General features: G+C 41.1%; 1 protein-coding gene across 5 annotated transcripts in view; it reads right to left on the bottom strand.

Moving 5' to 3' along the window:
• The window catches only part of ckap5 (cytoskeleton associated protein 5), a 67,187-nt gene that overhangs the window by 20,701 nt on the left and 33,450 nt on the right, over positions 1 to 13,036 (bottom strand). For 3 of the 5 annotated variants that reach the window (XM_020585655.1, XM_020585656.1, XM_020585657.1), the window contains 17 exons: positions 12,559 to 12,669; positions 11,435 to 11,527; positions 10,686 to 10,871; positions 10,438 to 10,532; positions 10,170 to 10,353; positions 9,313 to 9,449; positions 7,490 to 7,664; positions 7,002 to 7,115; positions 6,608 to 6,736; positions 6,316 to 6,510; positions 6,051 to 6,177; positions 4,895 to 4,977; positions 4,592 to 4,702; positions 4,024 to 4,146; positions 2,299 to 2,448; positions 2,018 to 2,221; positions 1,800 to 1,935 (listed from right to left, as the gene is read on the bottom strand). In XM_020585655.1, coding sequence (XP_020441311.1) covers positions 1,800 to 1,935; positions 2,018 to 2,221; positions 2,299 to 2,448; positions 4,024 to 4,146; positions 4,592 to 4,702; positions 4,895 to 4,977; positions 6,051 to 6,177; positions 6,316 to 6,510; positions 6,608 to 6,736; positions 7,002 to 7,115; positions 7,490 to 7,664; positions 9,313 to 9,449; positions 10,170 to 10,353; positions 10,438 to 10,532; positions 10,686 to 10,871; positions 11,435 to 11,527; positions 12,559 to 12,669 — 2,353 coding nt within the window. The remainder of the gene's footprint in view (positions 1 to 1,799; positions 1,936 to 2,017; positions 2,222 to 2,298; positions 2,449 to 4,023; positions 4,147 to 4,591; positions 4,703 to 4,894; positions 4,978 to 6,050; positions 6,178 to 6,315; positions 6,511 to 6,607; positions 6,737 to 7,001; positions 7,116 to 7,489; positions 7,665 to 9,312; positions 9,450 to 10,169; positions 10,354 to 10,437; positions 10,533 to 10,685; positions 10,872 to 11,434; positions 11,528 to 12,558; positions 12,670 to 13,036) is intronic. The other 2 variants (XM_020585658.1, XM_020585659.1) reach the window with 1 other exon arrangement.

Genomic DNA, 13,036 nt, shown 5'->3' with positions numbered 1-13,036 from the left:
TTCCTGAGTCACACAAGATTTGACCAAGAAAAACATTGTTTATCTGAATTTGTCCCATTTCTCTCTTCGAGAGTTTTGAGGATTGAACCAGATGAGCTTTGATATTTTTGTTTGTAAATTCTTTTCCCTTGTGAAAGCTTGAATCATGGCAAAAAAGAAAAAGAGGAACTAGTGATTGCCCCAATCTGCCACTGCCCGCCCAGAGCCAGCTGAGGATTGGTGACGCAAGACCTTTGACTTTTATTCAGATCAAGAGCCTAGCTCAACCACAATGATTTTAATCAGTATGATCATTTTAAATTTATGTTTAGAATTAGTAGTTGATTTATTTAGATTGGAAGCTGATTATTGATGATTTTAAGGTTTATATTTTATTGCTTGTTGCTTTGCTGCAGCTTTGTTAAGCTTCTATATAAAACTCCTGAAAAGGTTTAATACTCTCTGTGGTTATTGAGTCAAGTTTGATGTTATTGACATTCCTATGATTTTAGTGAGTTTGCACTTTTAAGTGGTAAGGGTTAAGACACACATTTTTCAGTGTTTGGTTACCCAATTCCCAGTGAGTGTGATTACCTAAGTCTTAGTGAGTGTGTGAGGTTGCATAACAGTTCACAGGGTTGACAGAAAGCCCAGATTGAACTGCTAAAATCATTTTTAGACAGATACATCAGAAAAGGGTTTACAATTCATAGTATTAATTGTATGCCAACCTTCTCAACAGTGTCTCAGAAAGTTAAAACAGGCAGTGGCAACCCAGCAGTGTTAACAAGCTGCCTGGCTGTGGAAACCTCACAGTGACAACACAAGCAGCACTTTTCTGATTGGGTCGGGTGTTATGCCATACAAAACCAGCTGGCTGTCCGAAGGGAGGCGGTGTTTAGAAAGTTATATTAGAAAAAGATTTCATCTAAAATATCCAGTTATTTACTTGTTACATACTACACACTATTCTTTAAATATATGGTCTTAAGTGTCCAGTGACACAGCTTTCATTGGTCATTTCAGACAAAATTTAACACTTCCTCAAAAAGCCAGAGAGTACTGGTTTATAAAAATTTCTCAGTACAGTAACATCTGAGGGTTAAGGAGGTAGCTGCCACAATAACTGCAGGTTGCTGTTATTTGGGAGGTTTGGGGTCTTATCCTGGATTAATAGCATGAAAGAGGGAGGTCTGCAGGGAACTCTGTTCGCAGCTTCATGGTAGTCAATTACTGAGTGAATAGCTCAGTCATACAACCTCAAGCAGTGTTTGGAGCTGTAATGTTTCAAATATGCCACCTTAGTGTGAGAGGTAAGCTTTATTCCTATGTCCAGGGGTTAGCATATCGTGGCCTTCAAACAATGTGAATGCAGAGCAGAAGCTACAGAAGGTAGAGGAGTTGAAGAGGAATCTGACATCACAGCAGACGTTTTCATCACAGTGAAGCTGCTGTGAAAGCAAGTTTTATTGCGGCAGAGGAGATAGCCAAATCAGGCCGGCCATTTACCGAGGGAGTTTCTGAAGAGCCGCAAGATGAAAGTGTGCGACGTCTTGTGTCCAGACAAAAAGCAGGTGTTTGCAAATGTAAGCCTTAGCAGAAATGCGGTCGCTGATTTTAAGTTCAAGTTTATTTATTTTGTAATAATATTGTATCCTGTCTGTTTCGATTCATATTTATGTTCAAAAAATGTTTAGTTTTAGTCTGTTCAATAAATTTTTATCCTGTTCGGCCCGCGACCTAAAGTGTGCTTTGAGTTTTCGCCCCTGGGCGATTGAGTTTGACACCCCTGAGTTAGAGCATTGGATGAGGAGACATACCAGCTCTCTGTTTTGAATTCTTGGACTTCGTTCCATCCATGAGGAAAGGAAAGACCTTGGATGCTGGGTAAACCTTACACAGCATGGCTAGTATGGCTCGCACATCTTTGCGAACCACATCCTTTGACTCGCCAACCTGAAGCAGCAAAAAGAAGCCACTGAGCAAAATCAGCTTTACAGTGGTTTATTTCATCATTCTGAGGGTAATGTGCACTCACCTTGAGGATGAGGTAGGGAACGAAGGAACTGGCCTCATATTCAGTCAGGTGGTAGTTCTCTCTGTTCAGCATGGCAAACAACAGCTTTAAATACTCTAGCACCTTCATCAGGACTGTAGTGTTGGTGTCAAAGAACCGCAGAGTGAACCACTTCAGAATTAGGTCCAGGCAGCTGATGGTGGCTTCGCTCTCACCCTCCAGCCTCTGTCAAAAACAAACACAAGCATTACTGCCAAAAGTAGTGTACTCCCAAAACTCTGAACTATGGAACCAACCATTACCTCAATCATGACCCCTATAGCCTTGACGTGTCTCTGGAAGTCAAAGTGAAAGAGCTCATCTTGCAGCCACTTTGCAAAGCAGGTGGACATTTGAGTTTTCAGCTGTTCCACATATTCATCTCGAGGAGTGATGAAGTTCCACTTCAAAATCTAGAGCACAAAAGAGGAGTTTTGTGTCAACAGTATTTCTGGTAAGTTTTGTTTATGAGACAATTCGGTGAACTCAGGGAAGCCAAGTTCATTCAAAGCTCCTACCCAAAAGAAATAATTATAACCAGTCCTTAATAGTGGTTGACCGATATGGGTTTTTCAATGACTGATGCCAGCTTTTAGAGAAGCCGATATGCATTTTCACCCTTTTCATATCGAATATAATACACCAATTTTATATCAAATGAGACACACATTTCCTGAACTTAAAGGAACATTTAACCTTAATGATTTATGAAAATAAAAATGAACACTGTCTCATTTGCTGAAATCTGCACCCACCTTATTATTTTAGCATTTCATACTGGTGGCACCACCTATGTTTTACAATATAATGCACAAGAATCTATATTTTCCATAAATTATTTTAAATACCCTTACCTACCAGTGTGCATAGTCTTGTATTTATAATGAAATTCAGAAAGAGGGAGACTTGAACACAAATGGGAAAACTGATGTGTTTATGTCACTGCAGTGCTCTATAGCTTGGCAGTCAACATGACGATAATAACGATTAGCCTATCATAGTTCAACTTCTATGGAAATTACACTTCAAAAAGCACCAAAGGAAAAATATACTCAAAGCGTTAAAAAGGGGTCCAGACGCGTTTGTCTCGGAGTCTGTGTGGATTGACACATCTGATAGACTGGAAGTCTCAGCTTCATGAGCCAGGTGAGCGACAGAGACGCTGCCATGATAGTATTGCTGAGATGTTTACATCTGTCCAGCTTTTCTACAGTGAGAGTAGTAGTTTGTGCATGGTCAAGTGTGTTACACACAAGGAATTTGTTTCCGGTACAGAACCGAGGCAGCCATCTGCGGCAGTCCGATTGACCAATCACCTAAAAATGCAAAATATCGTTCATGAGTTTAGATTTTCTTATATTTTATAAGGAGCATTGACCGTAAAATCGACCCTGCTCTTGGCTCGTTCCTGCTTTTTTTTTTTCCATTACTCATCATATTTTATTAAAAAACTAATGTTAAACAATATTTCTGCAATAAATCTAAAATGTGTTTAAAGGTAAAACTCATTACTAGCCAACAGTTATTAATGCTTGCATTTCAACTATCAAGCGACTTGCAGTTCTTGGTTGTCTGGCTACATTCCATTGTGGTTTCATCTGTCCAGTTTATTTTTATTTATATTCAGAGCACTAAAAAGGACCCGCGTGCTACACAGAGTTTCTCTGGAGAGCAGGCAGGAGATACGTTGGCAAAAGATAAATTTGTATTATTTTACTCAGCTGGACAACAAAGCTGAGTGCTCTTTATGCAGGATCAAGTTACAGAACTGCCAGAACAATGTTTGGCTTCAGCAGCAAAAAGACAGAGCAACAATGAAAATGATGCCTGTGGTTCCCACACTAGTTAGTCGCATAGCTTTGGGTTTTTTGATTGTGGTGGCGAGCATGTGACACTGATGATGTCACAACTAAACAAATGAGTTTAAAATTTTTCTTTGAGGTGGAACAATGTCCACCCCTAAGCTGTATATCATTTTAATGAGATACCTTCAGTTGCTTCTCCTCTTTGATCCTCTGTTCCTTAGCACTGGGGATGAGGATGAAGATTGGCCCGGACTTATCTTCATCGTCCCTTAGGCCTTTGGCTACAGGCTTCTTACCAGCTGCACCCTGAGAAAGGAAACATCCCACTCTGTCTGTGGACATGTACTGATAATTTGTGTGTAATCATGTTTTCTCATTGAAGAGGTACTGTATGTGTAAGAGTAAGGGTACAAATAGGAGACACAGGGTGTAGAAACACGATGTGATATTTGTAAAAAACATGAAACACATTCATACAGTGGATTGACCTGAAACATTAAAGTGGCATGTGACCTCTCTGTTCCTCTGTGCATTGTTGCATGTTAAACTGATTTCACTTCACACAATAAGAGAGAGAGAGAGGATTAGACTGAGCCAAGATCAGACGAGGTCAAGGCAAAGAGAAGCTAGACAGGGGCCCTCTAGTCCCCCCCATCTGCAGCTTACGCCTGGTTTATTAAGTAGCAGCATGTAAATGAAGTGTAAAGACATTCAGGACTGAGACTGATCAGGACACCTGTCACACATCTACCTGTTGACTGCCAGCAGCAGCCTTCCCTTTGCCGGGGGGCTTTTTACTAGCATTACTGTCTTGGTCCTTGGAGGGAGGGGGAGACATAGGTTCCTCGGGAGGGGAGGGAGGCTGGGTGAATAGAAAAACCAAATCCTTTACACTGCGGTCATGAAATGACAAACAAAACCAAATGGTGGGCACAGGCAAAAAAGAAAATGTGAAAATATGCATGCCTGCTAAAACACTGGACTGACAACAACTAAAATACAAATGGTGGATGTGCGAATAACTATCCTGGTACAGATCTCAAGACAGACATACCTTCTTAGCAGCCACTCCTCCTCGGACCTTCTTAACTTCAGGTTTACTGTCAAAGTCTTCACAAGCTGGCTGAGACCTAGAGGCTACAGAGGACAAGCAGAGATCAAATTCTCTCCAGGGTGTGAATATACCATATTTATTAATAAGTTACTGAGCAAACTATCAAAACTTCTGATGGCACACACTTATCGGATTTGTACTTTTGTTAACCAATAATGCTTTTGCATATCTTTTTAAATACATTTTGCATTGGAAATTGAGTCGAGTATCGTTTTATCTCATTCACCCATTTATTCGTGTGCAGACACACACACACACACACACACACACACACACACACACACACACACACACACACGTTGCATTTCCATTACGTCAGGGGACATTACATTGACTTGCACTCATTTCCTGGCACTGTACCCCAACCTTAAACCATGTCACCACTCTAAAATGTAATAATTTACATTGTGGGGACTTGCTTTTCATTTGCATAATGATTATCACTTATTGGCCATGCACATTAGACACAGAGGGAGGAGCCAGGGATCAGACTGCCAAGCCAAGTAAAAGCTTAACCTGGTAGAGGATGAACACTTGGGGATCAAATGGGTGGATTTGGAGAGGAAACAACATTTATTGCAGATTCAGTAAACCATCTGACTAGGCTTCTTCCACTGCTGGGTTTTGGTAGCTGATGTGTGAGATGTCAAGGGGAGGGGGTGAATAAAGCAAAGTGCTCGGTTGTGCTGTTGTTACGTTACATCTGCAGCAGTGGAGAACAGCATCCATGCTGCAGTGTTACTACCAAAGAAGCCAGCATGATCCAAAACAAGCACTGGTCTGTAGAAACATCTTTTCTTTGTCCTACCAGTTTAACTGAAGTGCTGCAGTGCTGAGCTGCTTGTTTGTCAATACGTTTGCTGCTTCGCTACGCTAACGTCAGTCTCTTGGTGATAGGCTACACAGTATTCACACAGACCTCCACACTCGTCTTTCAAAGCTCATTATCAAGTCATTAACACACTCAAACGACAGAGAAAACTGTAGAAAACAAAGCAAGACAGTCCACATCAACATGGCAACTGTGTTGGCAACTCAACATGAAGGCTGTGGTTGAACCAAGTCTAAACGTCATTGACTGTGATGCTATAAAAACCTGAAGCAGATCTGCTTTTTTCTGCAGAGCTTTTCCCCCCTCCGATTTTGGCAGGAGCAGCAGGTTTAGCTGGCATTACTGCTCGGGCCTTTTCCAGCATGGCTAACACCTGGTCCTTCGAGGCAGGCTGGAGAGAAATGAGGACGGGGGCAAGTATTGACAAGACAAGACAGCTATGAATTCCTTCTGTCAGAGGTCAGGCACTGAAAAGGTCTATTAAAATGGTGTTATTCATTAGACCCAACTCAATCAGGCGGTTCAGTACCTTGAGTTTCCCAGTAGTCTTTGTCATTTTGTCATAGCCCAGGTGCATCATGAAGGTGGGCAGGGCATCCTGAGCTTTCTTCCTTACATCTCCATTCCTGTCCTCTAGGCAGGTGTAGAGCTGAGGAACACACAGCATCAGATCCGTGGGTACTGTCCTCAGGGTGGGAAGCTTCTCTGCTAACCAGCCAAGCACCTGTATGATGAACAGTTTTATGGCAAAATGTGTCTGATCCGCACTTTGTGTATCACCTTCTCACACAAGACAGGACAGAGTGTGTATCTGTACATACCTCCTGTCGTAGGAAGGGATTCTCTCTCTTCAGCTCTTCTGACAGGTCTTCTCCTTCCAACCATTCCTTCATCCCAGTCTGTTCCACCCACGCCTGCAGAGTGGTCACGGCAGCCGCCCTTACGTTAAGCTGCAGAAGAACAGAAAAAAGGCCATCGCCAACACACAGTCAGGTATTACACGTTTTTATTCTTATCAAAAAAGTCTATGTTCTCTTCATGTTGCCAAAATCCTAGAACACTTAAGTAATAAATGAATAAAGCAATGTATTAAACTGAAAAAAGAACAAAGGGCTTTGCATTGACAGAAATGAGCCTTCATAGGACTACAAACACTACAATGGCGTTACTGCGGGAAACACAGGTGTGTGCGTCTCTGATGTCAGTGTAGAATACCTTGCTGTCTCCCAGCACAGTGATAATAGGCATTCCCAGTGCTTTAACATGCTGCTTGAGTCCAGGTCCCATGGCTGTAGCCAGCTGCTGCAAGATAGTCAGGGTCTGCTGGACCTGCAGAGCAAAAGTCTAAATGTCATTTTAACATCCACAGTAGTTCTTAAATCTTCATCTAGAGTTAATGTTTAAGTAGCCATTTGAAAGGCCTCACTGACATTCTCACCCAGTCTTCCTTCTTCTTCATCTTTTGACTAGCAGCTGGGGAGCCAACCAGTAATGTATTACCACTACCTACCAAGCTGGTGTGGAACCATTTCACTCTCACAGTTGCTGACCCAGCCATGTCTACTCTTGGCCGTCTCATTCAGCTGCGTGACTAGACCCAGCTAATCTAGAATTACTTTCACTGCCAACTATTTTACTTGTTGATTTTATCAATTAGTTGTTGCAGCCCTACTTTACAGACCCAGGCCTGCTCTCTGACTAACCAGAATCTTGTTGGAATCACTCAGTCGTCCTTTCAGGGCCAGAGGCAGCTCTCCAATGTTGGCTGTGATAAACTTGGCCTCTGAGATGATGGCCGCAGCCTCTTCCAGTCCTTCCTTCCTGATCTTCCAGTTCTTATCCCCGATTTTAGACACCAGCTCTGATGTGATCTTGTCACTTACACGTGGGAGGAAAGGGAGACAACAGGAGGCAGAAGAGAAAACATTCCAGAGTCAATCTGATAGCAAGCGAAAGCAACAAACTTCAGTAAAGCAAACGATAGGGATGCACACCCCTAACTGTACACACATTGGTGCCATTAGACCGCATATTCTCCACTGCAGGTTTCACAGTAAACAGACCAACTAAAGCATGCATCTCAGTGCCTAAACTGGGCTGGTACGCACAAGTATGCCGTATCAGCACTTTGCATCTTACTTTTTGTATGGGCACTTCTCTCAAGCTGCCAGCACTTTGTTCTACACCCTCCATGGATCTGAGATGCACTGCATCAGAGTTTATCAAAGTGTTTACTGTCATGTGCACAGTAAGGAAACATGTTTCCCTGTACGCCTGGACAGTGGAGGAGAGCAGACGATGGGAGGAGGGGGTGATGACTCCATCTCCACCAAGAACTCCACCAAAAGAGACCCGCGCTCCCCGAGAAGCAAAAGAAAAAGCTTTGGTGGTCCCAAAGAGCCAATAATTAGAGTAATGTCAATTCCAATCAAAGATAGCTCCCTCTTGCTGTGTCATAGATCTCACAAACAGCTTGTTTGTTGATTCACAGGAAGATTTGAACTGTCAGCGTTTTGCTGTCCTCACCTCTGTGTTCTCAGTCTCTATGCAAATCCAACAAGGGCCTCATGCTGGATTGGGACAAAATGAATGCATATTTCTCTGTCCACTCCTCTTTTAAAACTCAGTTTTCTTGGCCAACCTTTCTTTTCTTCTCAGATGGTTAGTGACATCCTTACCGCATTGGCGGAAGCACCGCAGACTTACTTCTTTAGAAAGTCTGAGACAGGAATCAAAGGACACATATGCACCTGGCAAAGAAGACTAGGCCTTTATCACTTAAAAACTGTACTGTATTTTGTCCTAGCCCTCACCATACAGTGGCTGTGTGCGCTCATGCAAGGGGCACATAGTTCTCTGCAAACAGTCAGAACCCAGCATAACACCAAAAGGGCTTTGTCCTTCTGAATGTCCATTTCTGACCATGTAATTCTAACTCCATGCACGTGACATATTATGGTGCATTCAAAAACCTCATGGGGTATTCAGACTGAACAAAAATGTTACTAAAACAGGGCATAAACTAATGCTTTCCTCACACACTGCCCTAATTTCAGCTGCCAGCTCATGCTGAGATTAGACAATTCAGTCTCACCAAAATGATAATACAAAACTTATTTACCCAGACAATGCAGTGTTTTTCAAGACACTCAGCTCAGTGAAGTATTGACTTTCTTTGTTTTATTTACAATGTAGTGGCATCAAATTTTATAGCTATTTTGTTGGTCATACTGCAAATATCTGCTTCTGTCAGTATCACATACTGCATATAATAACAAATATTTGGCCGAGCTTAAATTCTAAGGATTTTAGCATTAAAATTTGTTATGTACATTTAAGTTACTTTACAAAAAGCAAAATGGAGCTGCAATACTGGGAAGCATGTTTCTCATTTATGGTTCAGTCCTTAGAGCTTAAGAATTCCCAGAAAATAAGATTTACATTTATCAATTATTACTCTCTTCACAGCTTTAAAAGTACTGACGTTTGCCTGCATTTTATTAGTGTAGGCTCATTGTTTGGCTACCTGATATCGGTTCTGGGCAGTAGGTCCATGATGTCTTGGCCTCCTGCATCTTCTTCCTGCTCCTCTCCATTACACTGCTCCTCTGCCGTGGCCTTCTTGGTGAATCTGATCGGAGCTGGTGTAGACTGGCCCTGCATCTGGAGACACAAACGAATAGATTTCTTAAAGTGGGTTTTGACTTCCCAGGAACAGGAACCTTTTGAGGAACTCTGATGCTCTGGGGTTTCAGTTTCATCTCAGTTTCAGCCCCTTCATTCAAACATTATACCTAATGTCAGCATCATTCTTCTGCAGTCAGTACAAACAGGGCCTTTTGTTTTTTTTAGGGTGAATTTTGATTGGTTCTTCAAATGTGCTGGGAAAAAAAGGGGAAAGCAAAGACTTTTAGTTCCAAAAAAGTTCCTTGGAACTTGGTTCCTTTTGTTGGAAACACCTCAATTTCCTCACTTGCTATCAAGATTACAAGTGGTAAGAAAACCTTATAAGAATAAGCCCAGTGATTTTCTGTTTTCTATTGTGGTCATTTCCCACAAAATCTTAGAGCAAGGAAAATGTCTGTGCCTGAAACGTGTTTGAGAGTTACAGATGGCTACAAATAAGGTCTGATGAATTGCTGATGAAGACTGAACGTAACTGGATACCTAGGTTACCACTATATACTCAAAGTCAGAAAAGGAAATAAAAATCCACAAATGAAGGTGTTAGAAATACTTTGGTGGCTAAAAACAGGCAAGTAAGCTGTAGGCTGCAAAACAAATGGATGATGGTTCGACCCGCTTCAGAATCACAGGGTTTACTTTTTAAGTTTATTTTTAGTCCCTTCTATTTGTTCCGTTTCTTTTATCTTCTGACCCTACCTTCTCAAACTCAGCATCTATCTGAGCAAGGAGAGCAGGTTTCTCATCTTCAAAGAACATGCGCAAAGGAGCTCCCATATAGAGGTACATGACTCCCAACAAAGTGATGGCTGCGGTCCGAACAGCAGGGTTAGTCGCTCCCAGAGCGGTCTTTACGTTATTGATGAAACCCTTCACATTAATCCTGAACAGAGGGAAAGTCAAAGGTCAGCAGGTGCCCTCAAGGTACTCTTAAATTTTTACATACAACATAAGGACTGGAAATTACCCAGTGAAGCCAAACTCCTTCATTGCGTTGGCCAGCCAGTTGAGAGTCTCTGCCTGGTTTTTAGGGTTCTTCTGTGCAAATGCCATAAACACAACCTGAAAAAAAAAATACACAAACTTTGTTGTGTTGTGTGTATATATGAACATCCACTGATCACGCTTTGTGGTCTTAGAACTTCAGAACATTTTTATGCCTGTACAGTTGAGCAACAAGATGTTGTCTTCTGTCCAGAGAAATTATTTAGAAACCTGTTCTGCAGTCCATGGCAGTGAGCAGGCCTCTCCTATAGCAGTCAGTCCCTCTTTAGCATTTCCACCACATTTGATGTCTCCCACCTTATCCACCAAGGCTTCCAAAACCAAACAGGCTGATGTCTTTGAAAATTGTCCTTTCTGAGCTATAAGAGCCACAATGTGCAGCTTCATCTGCATCACCTACAGAGAGACAGGAGACGTTATAATGGACACATCCCAAACCTTACTGATCGCTCCTCACTTCCTCATTCTGGTCTCACATCAAGCAGACCTCCTCAATGCTTTTATTTCTGCTCTCGGGAATTTTTATGTACAGATTACACCACACCCAAGAAAAAACTGGTGTGTAATCCCAATGGTATTATCCAAAAATCAGAAATTAGGATTTCACTCAGTGGCAAGAAATCACTTTATTCTGCAAGAAGAACATTTTTGGCCATCTGGCTTTCAGGGCATCTAGGGAGCTAGAAAGGATTCCTGAGGAGACATGAGCCAAGATACAAGAGATCAGCTATCATGCATTTCTTTTAACGAACAGCATACCTTCTATTTAAATCTGTTAGTGACTGGACAAATAAGGTTTTAGATTTTGTTTTCTGAGCCTCTCAACATCTACTTAAAAATAATTTTTTCACTGTTGGCATGATTAAGTGATGTACTACAGGGTGTCATCGGCTTTATGCATACTTTGAGAAAATGAATGTTCAACAGCTCCATCACCAACTGCTGCAACAGACAGTTACCTGGAAGTTTGTCTCCTTCCAGCCTGGTTTCTTGGCCAACATCCTGACTAAGGCCTGACAAGGCATCTCCACCTTATCCATGGTCTCAACAGCCTAGAAGCATACGGGAAGCACAAATCAGTCTTTTCCATGCAATGTAGCGTTTCAAGTATTCCACACTGAAAACTACATAATAATAATCACATACAACTTTCTTCCATGTATTTTCACAGCCAGAACTTTCAATATTTACTTTAGGTTGAGAGAAAGAGAGAAATGTCTATTATGATATCCAATAGCCCCAGGTGGTATATTCACACAACAGCCCCAAACCCAAAGATATTCTGTTTACTTTTACAGTACAAATAAAAGCATCTTATCCTTATGATCATCCTTCTCACATCTGAGAAGCTGGAATGATTAAATAGCATTTAGCTTGAAAAATCAACCAATCTCTGCATTTCTAGGACCAAGTATATCAATTTGTCTTATGATAATTGATAGAACATGACAGGCAGTGGTGAAATGTAATTAAGCACATTTGCTCAAGTATGGTACTTAAGTACAATTTTGAGGGGCCTGGACTTGAGTATTTTCATTTTGTGCTAGTTCATACTTCAGTACATTTTAGAGGCAAATACTGTACCTTTTACTCCATAACATATATTTTACAACTTTAGTTACTAATTACTTTTCAGAATGAAATAAATAAAACAAAATACAGTAAAATCATAAGACTTTATTGATCTACAGTGGAAAATTCAAACTAGAGGCATACAAGCTAGTTAAAACTAGCTCCACCTTTACCATCTGCAACATTAAATATGATGCACATAATGTATCAGTAATTATAATGCAATTATATGACACACAGTACATTAATGTTAAGCCATTCTGCATCATGACTACTTTGACTTCTTTATGCTTTGATGCTATTACTGTACTACTTTTACTCAAGTATCATTTTGAATGCAGGACATTTACTTGTAACAGTATTTTCACACTGTTATTGCTACTTTTACTTAAGCAAACAATCTGAGTACATATTCCATCACTGATGACAGGTACCATCATTTTAATACAAACAGATAAAAGTTTCCAAGTATTTTCTTATTAAATGATCATGAAATAATGTTGGACTTTACCCGCTGGAACTCCTCCATACTGGCCAGTCTCTCCTTCCAGTTGACCGAGTCCAGCTGCTGCAGACAGGATGCAGGAAGTACACGTGCTGCCAGCTCCTCACACACCTCAGCCTGACAACAGAACAAGTGTAATCAAAAATCCCAACAGATTATGCTGAATCCCAACAGCCATAGCTGTTGGAGCCCAAATGATACTGACAGGAAGACTGGCTCCAATTTAGAAACTGAATCATAGCACTTAATGTGATAAACTTTCCAACAACTTAAAAAAAAAAAAAAGAAGACTGAAAGAGTTAAAAGACATAGTAGAGCTTTTCACTGCAGACTGGTCAAATCCCGGGAAAGAGCAGACATAGTGCCTGTTAGGGTGATTTTTATTTTATGCACTTAAGAATGGTTTTATTTTATAGCACACCTAAGTTTACATACTTATGTCACAGTTATGTTTATATAGTTATGAATATCACTGTAACTGTCT

This window comes from Monopterus albus, unplaced genomic scaffold (genome assembly GCF_001952655.1).
Source record: "Monopterus albus unplaced genomic scaffold, M_albus_1.0 scaffold373.1, whole genome shotgun sequence".
Taxonomy (NCBI): Eukaryota; Metazoa; Chordata; class Actinopteri; order Synbranchiformes; family Synbranchidae; genus Monopterus; species Monopterus albus.
Note: the sequence above shows the minus strand (reverse complement) of the source record. Positions and strands in the feature narration are given on the sequence as shown.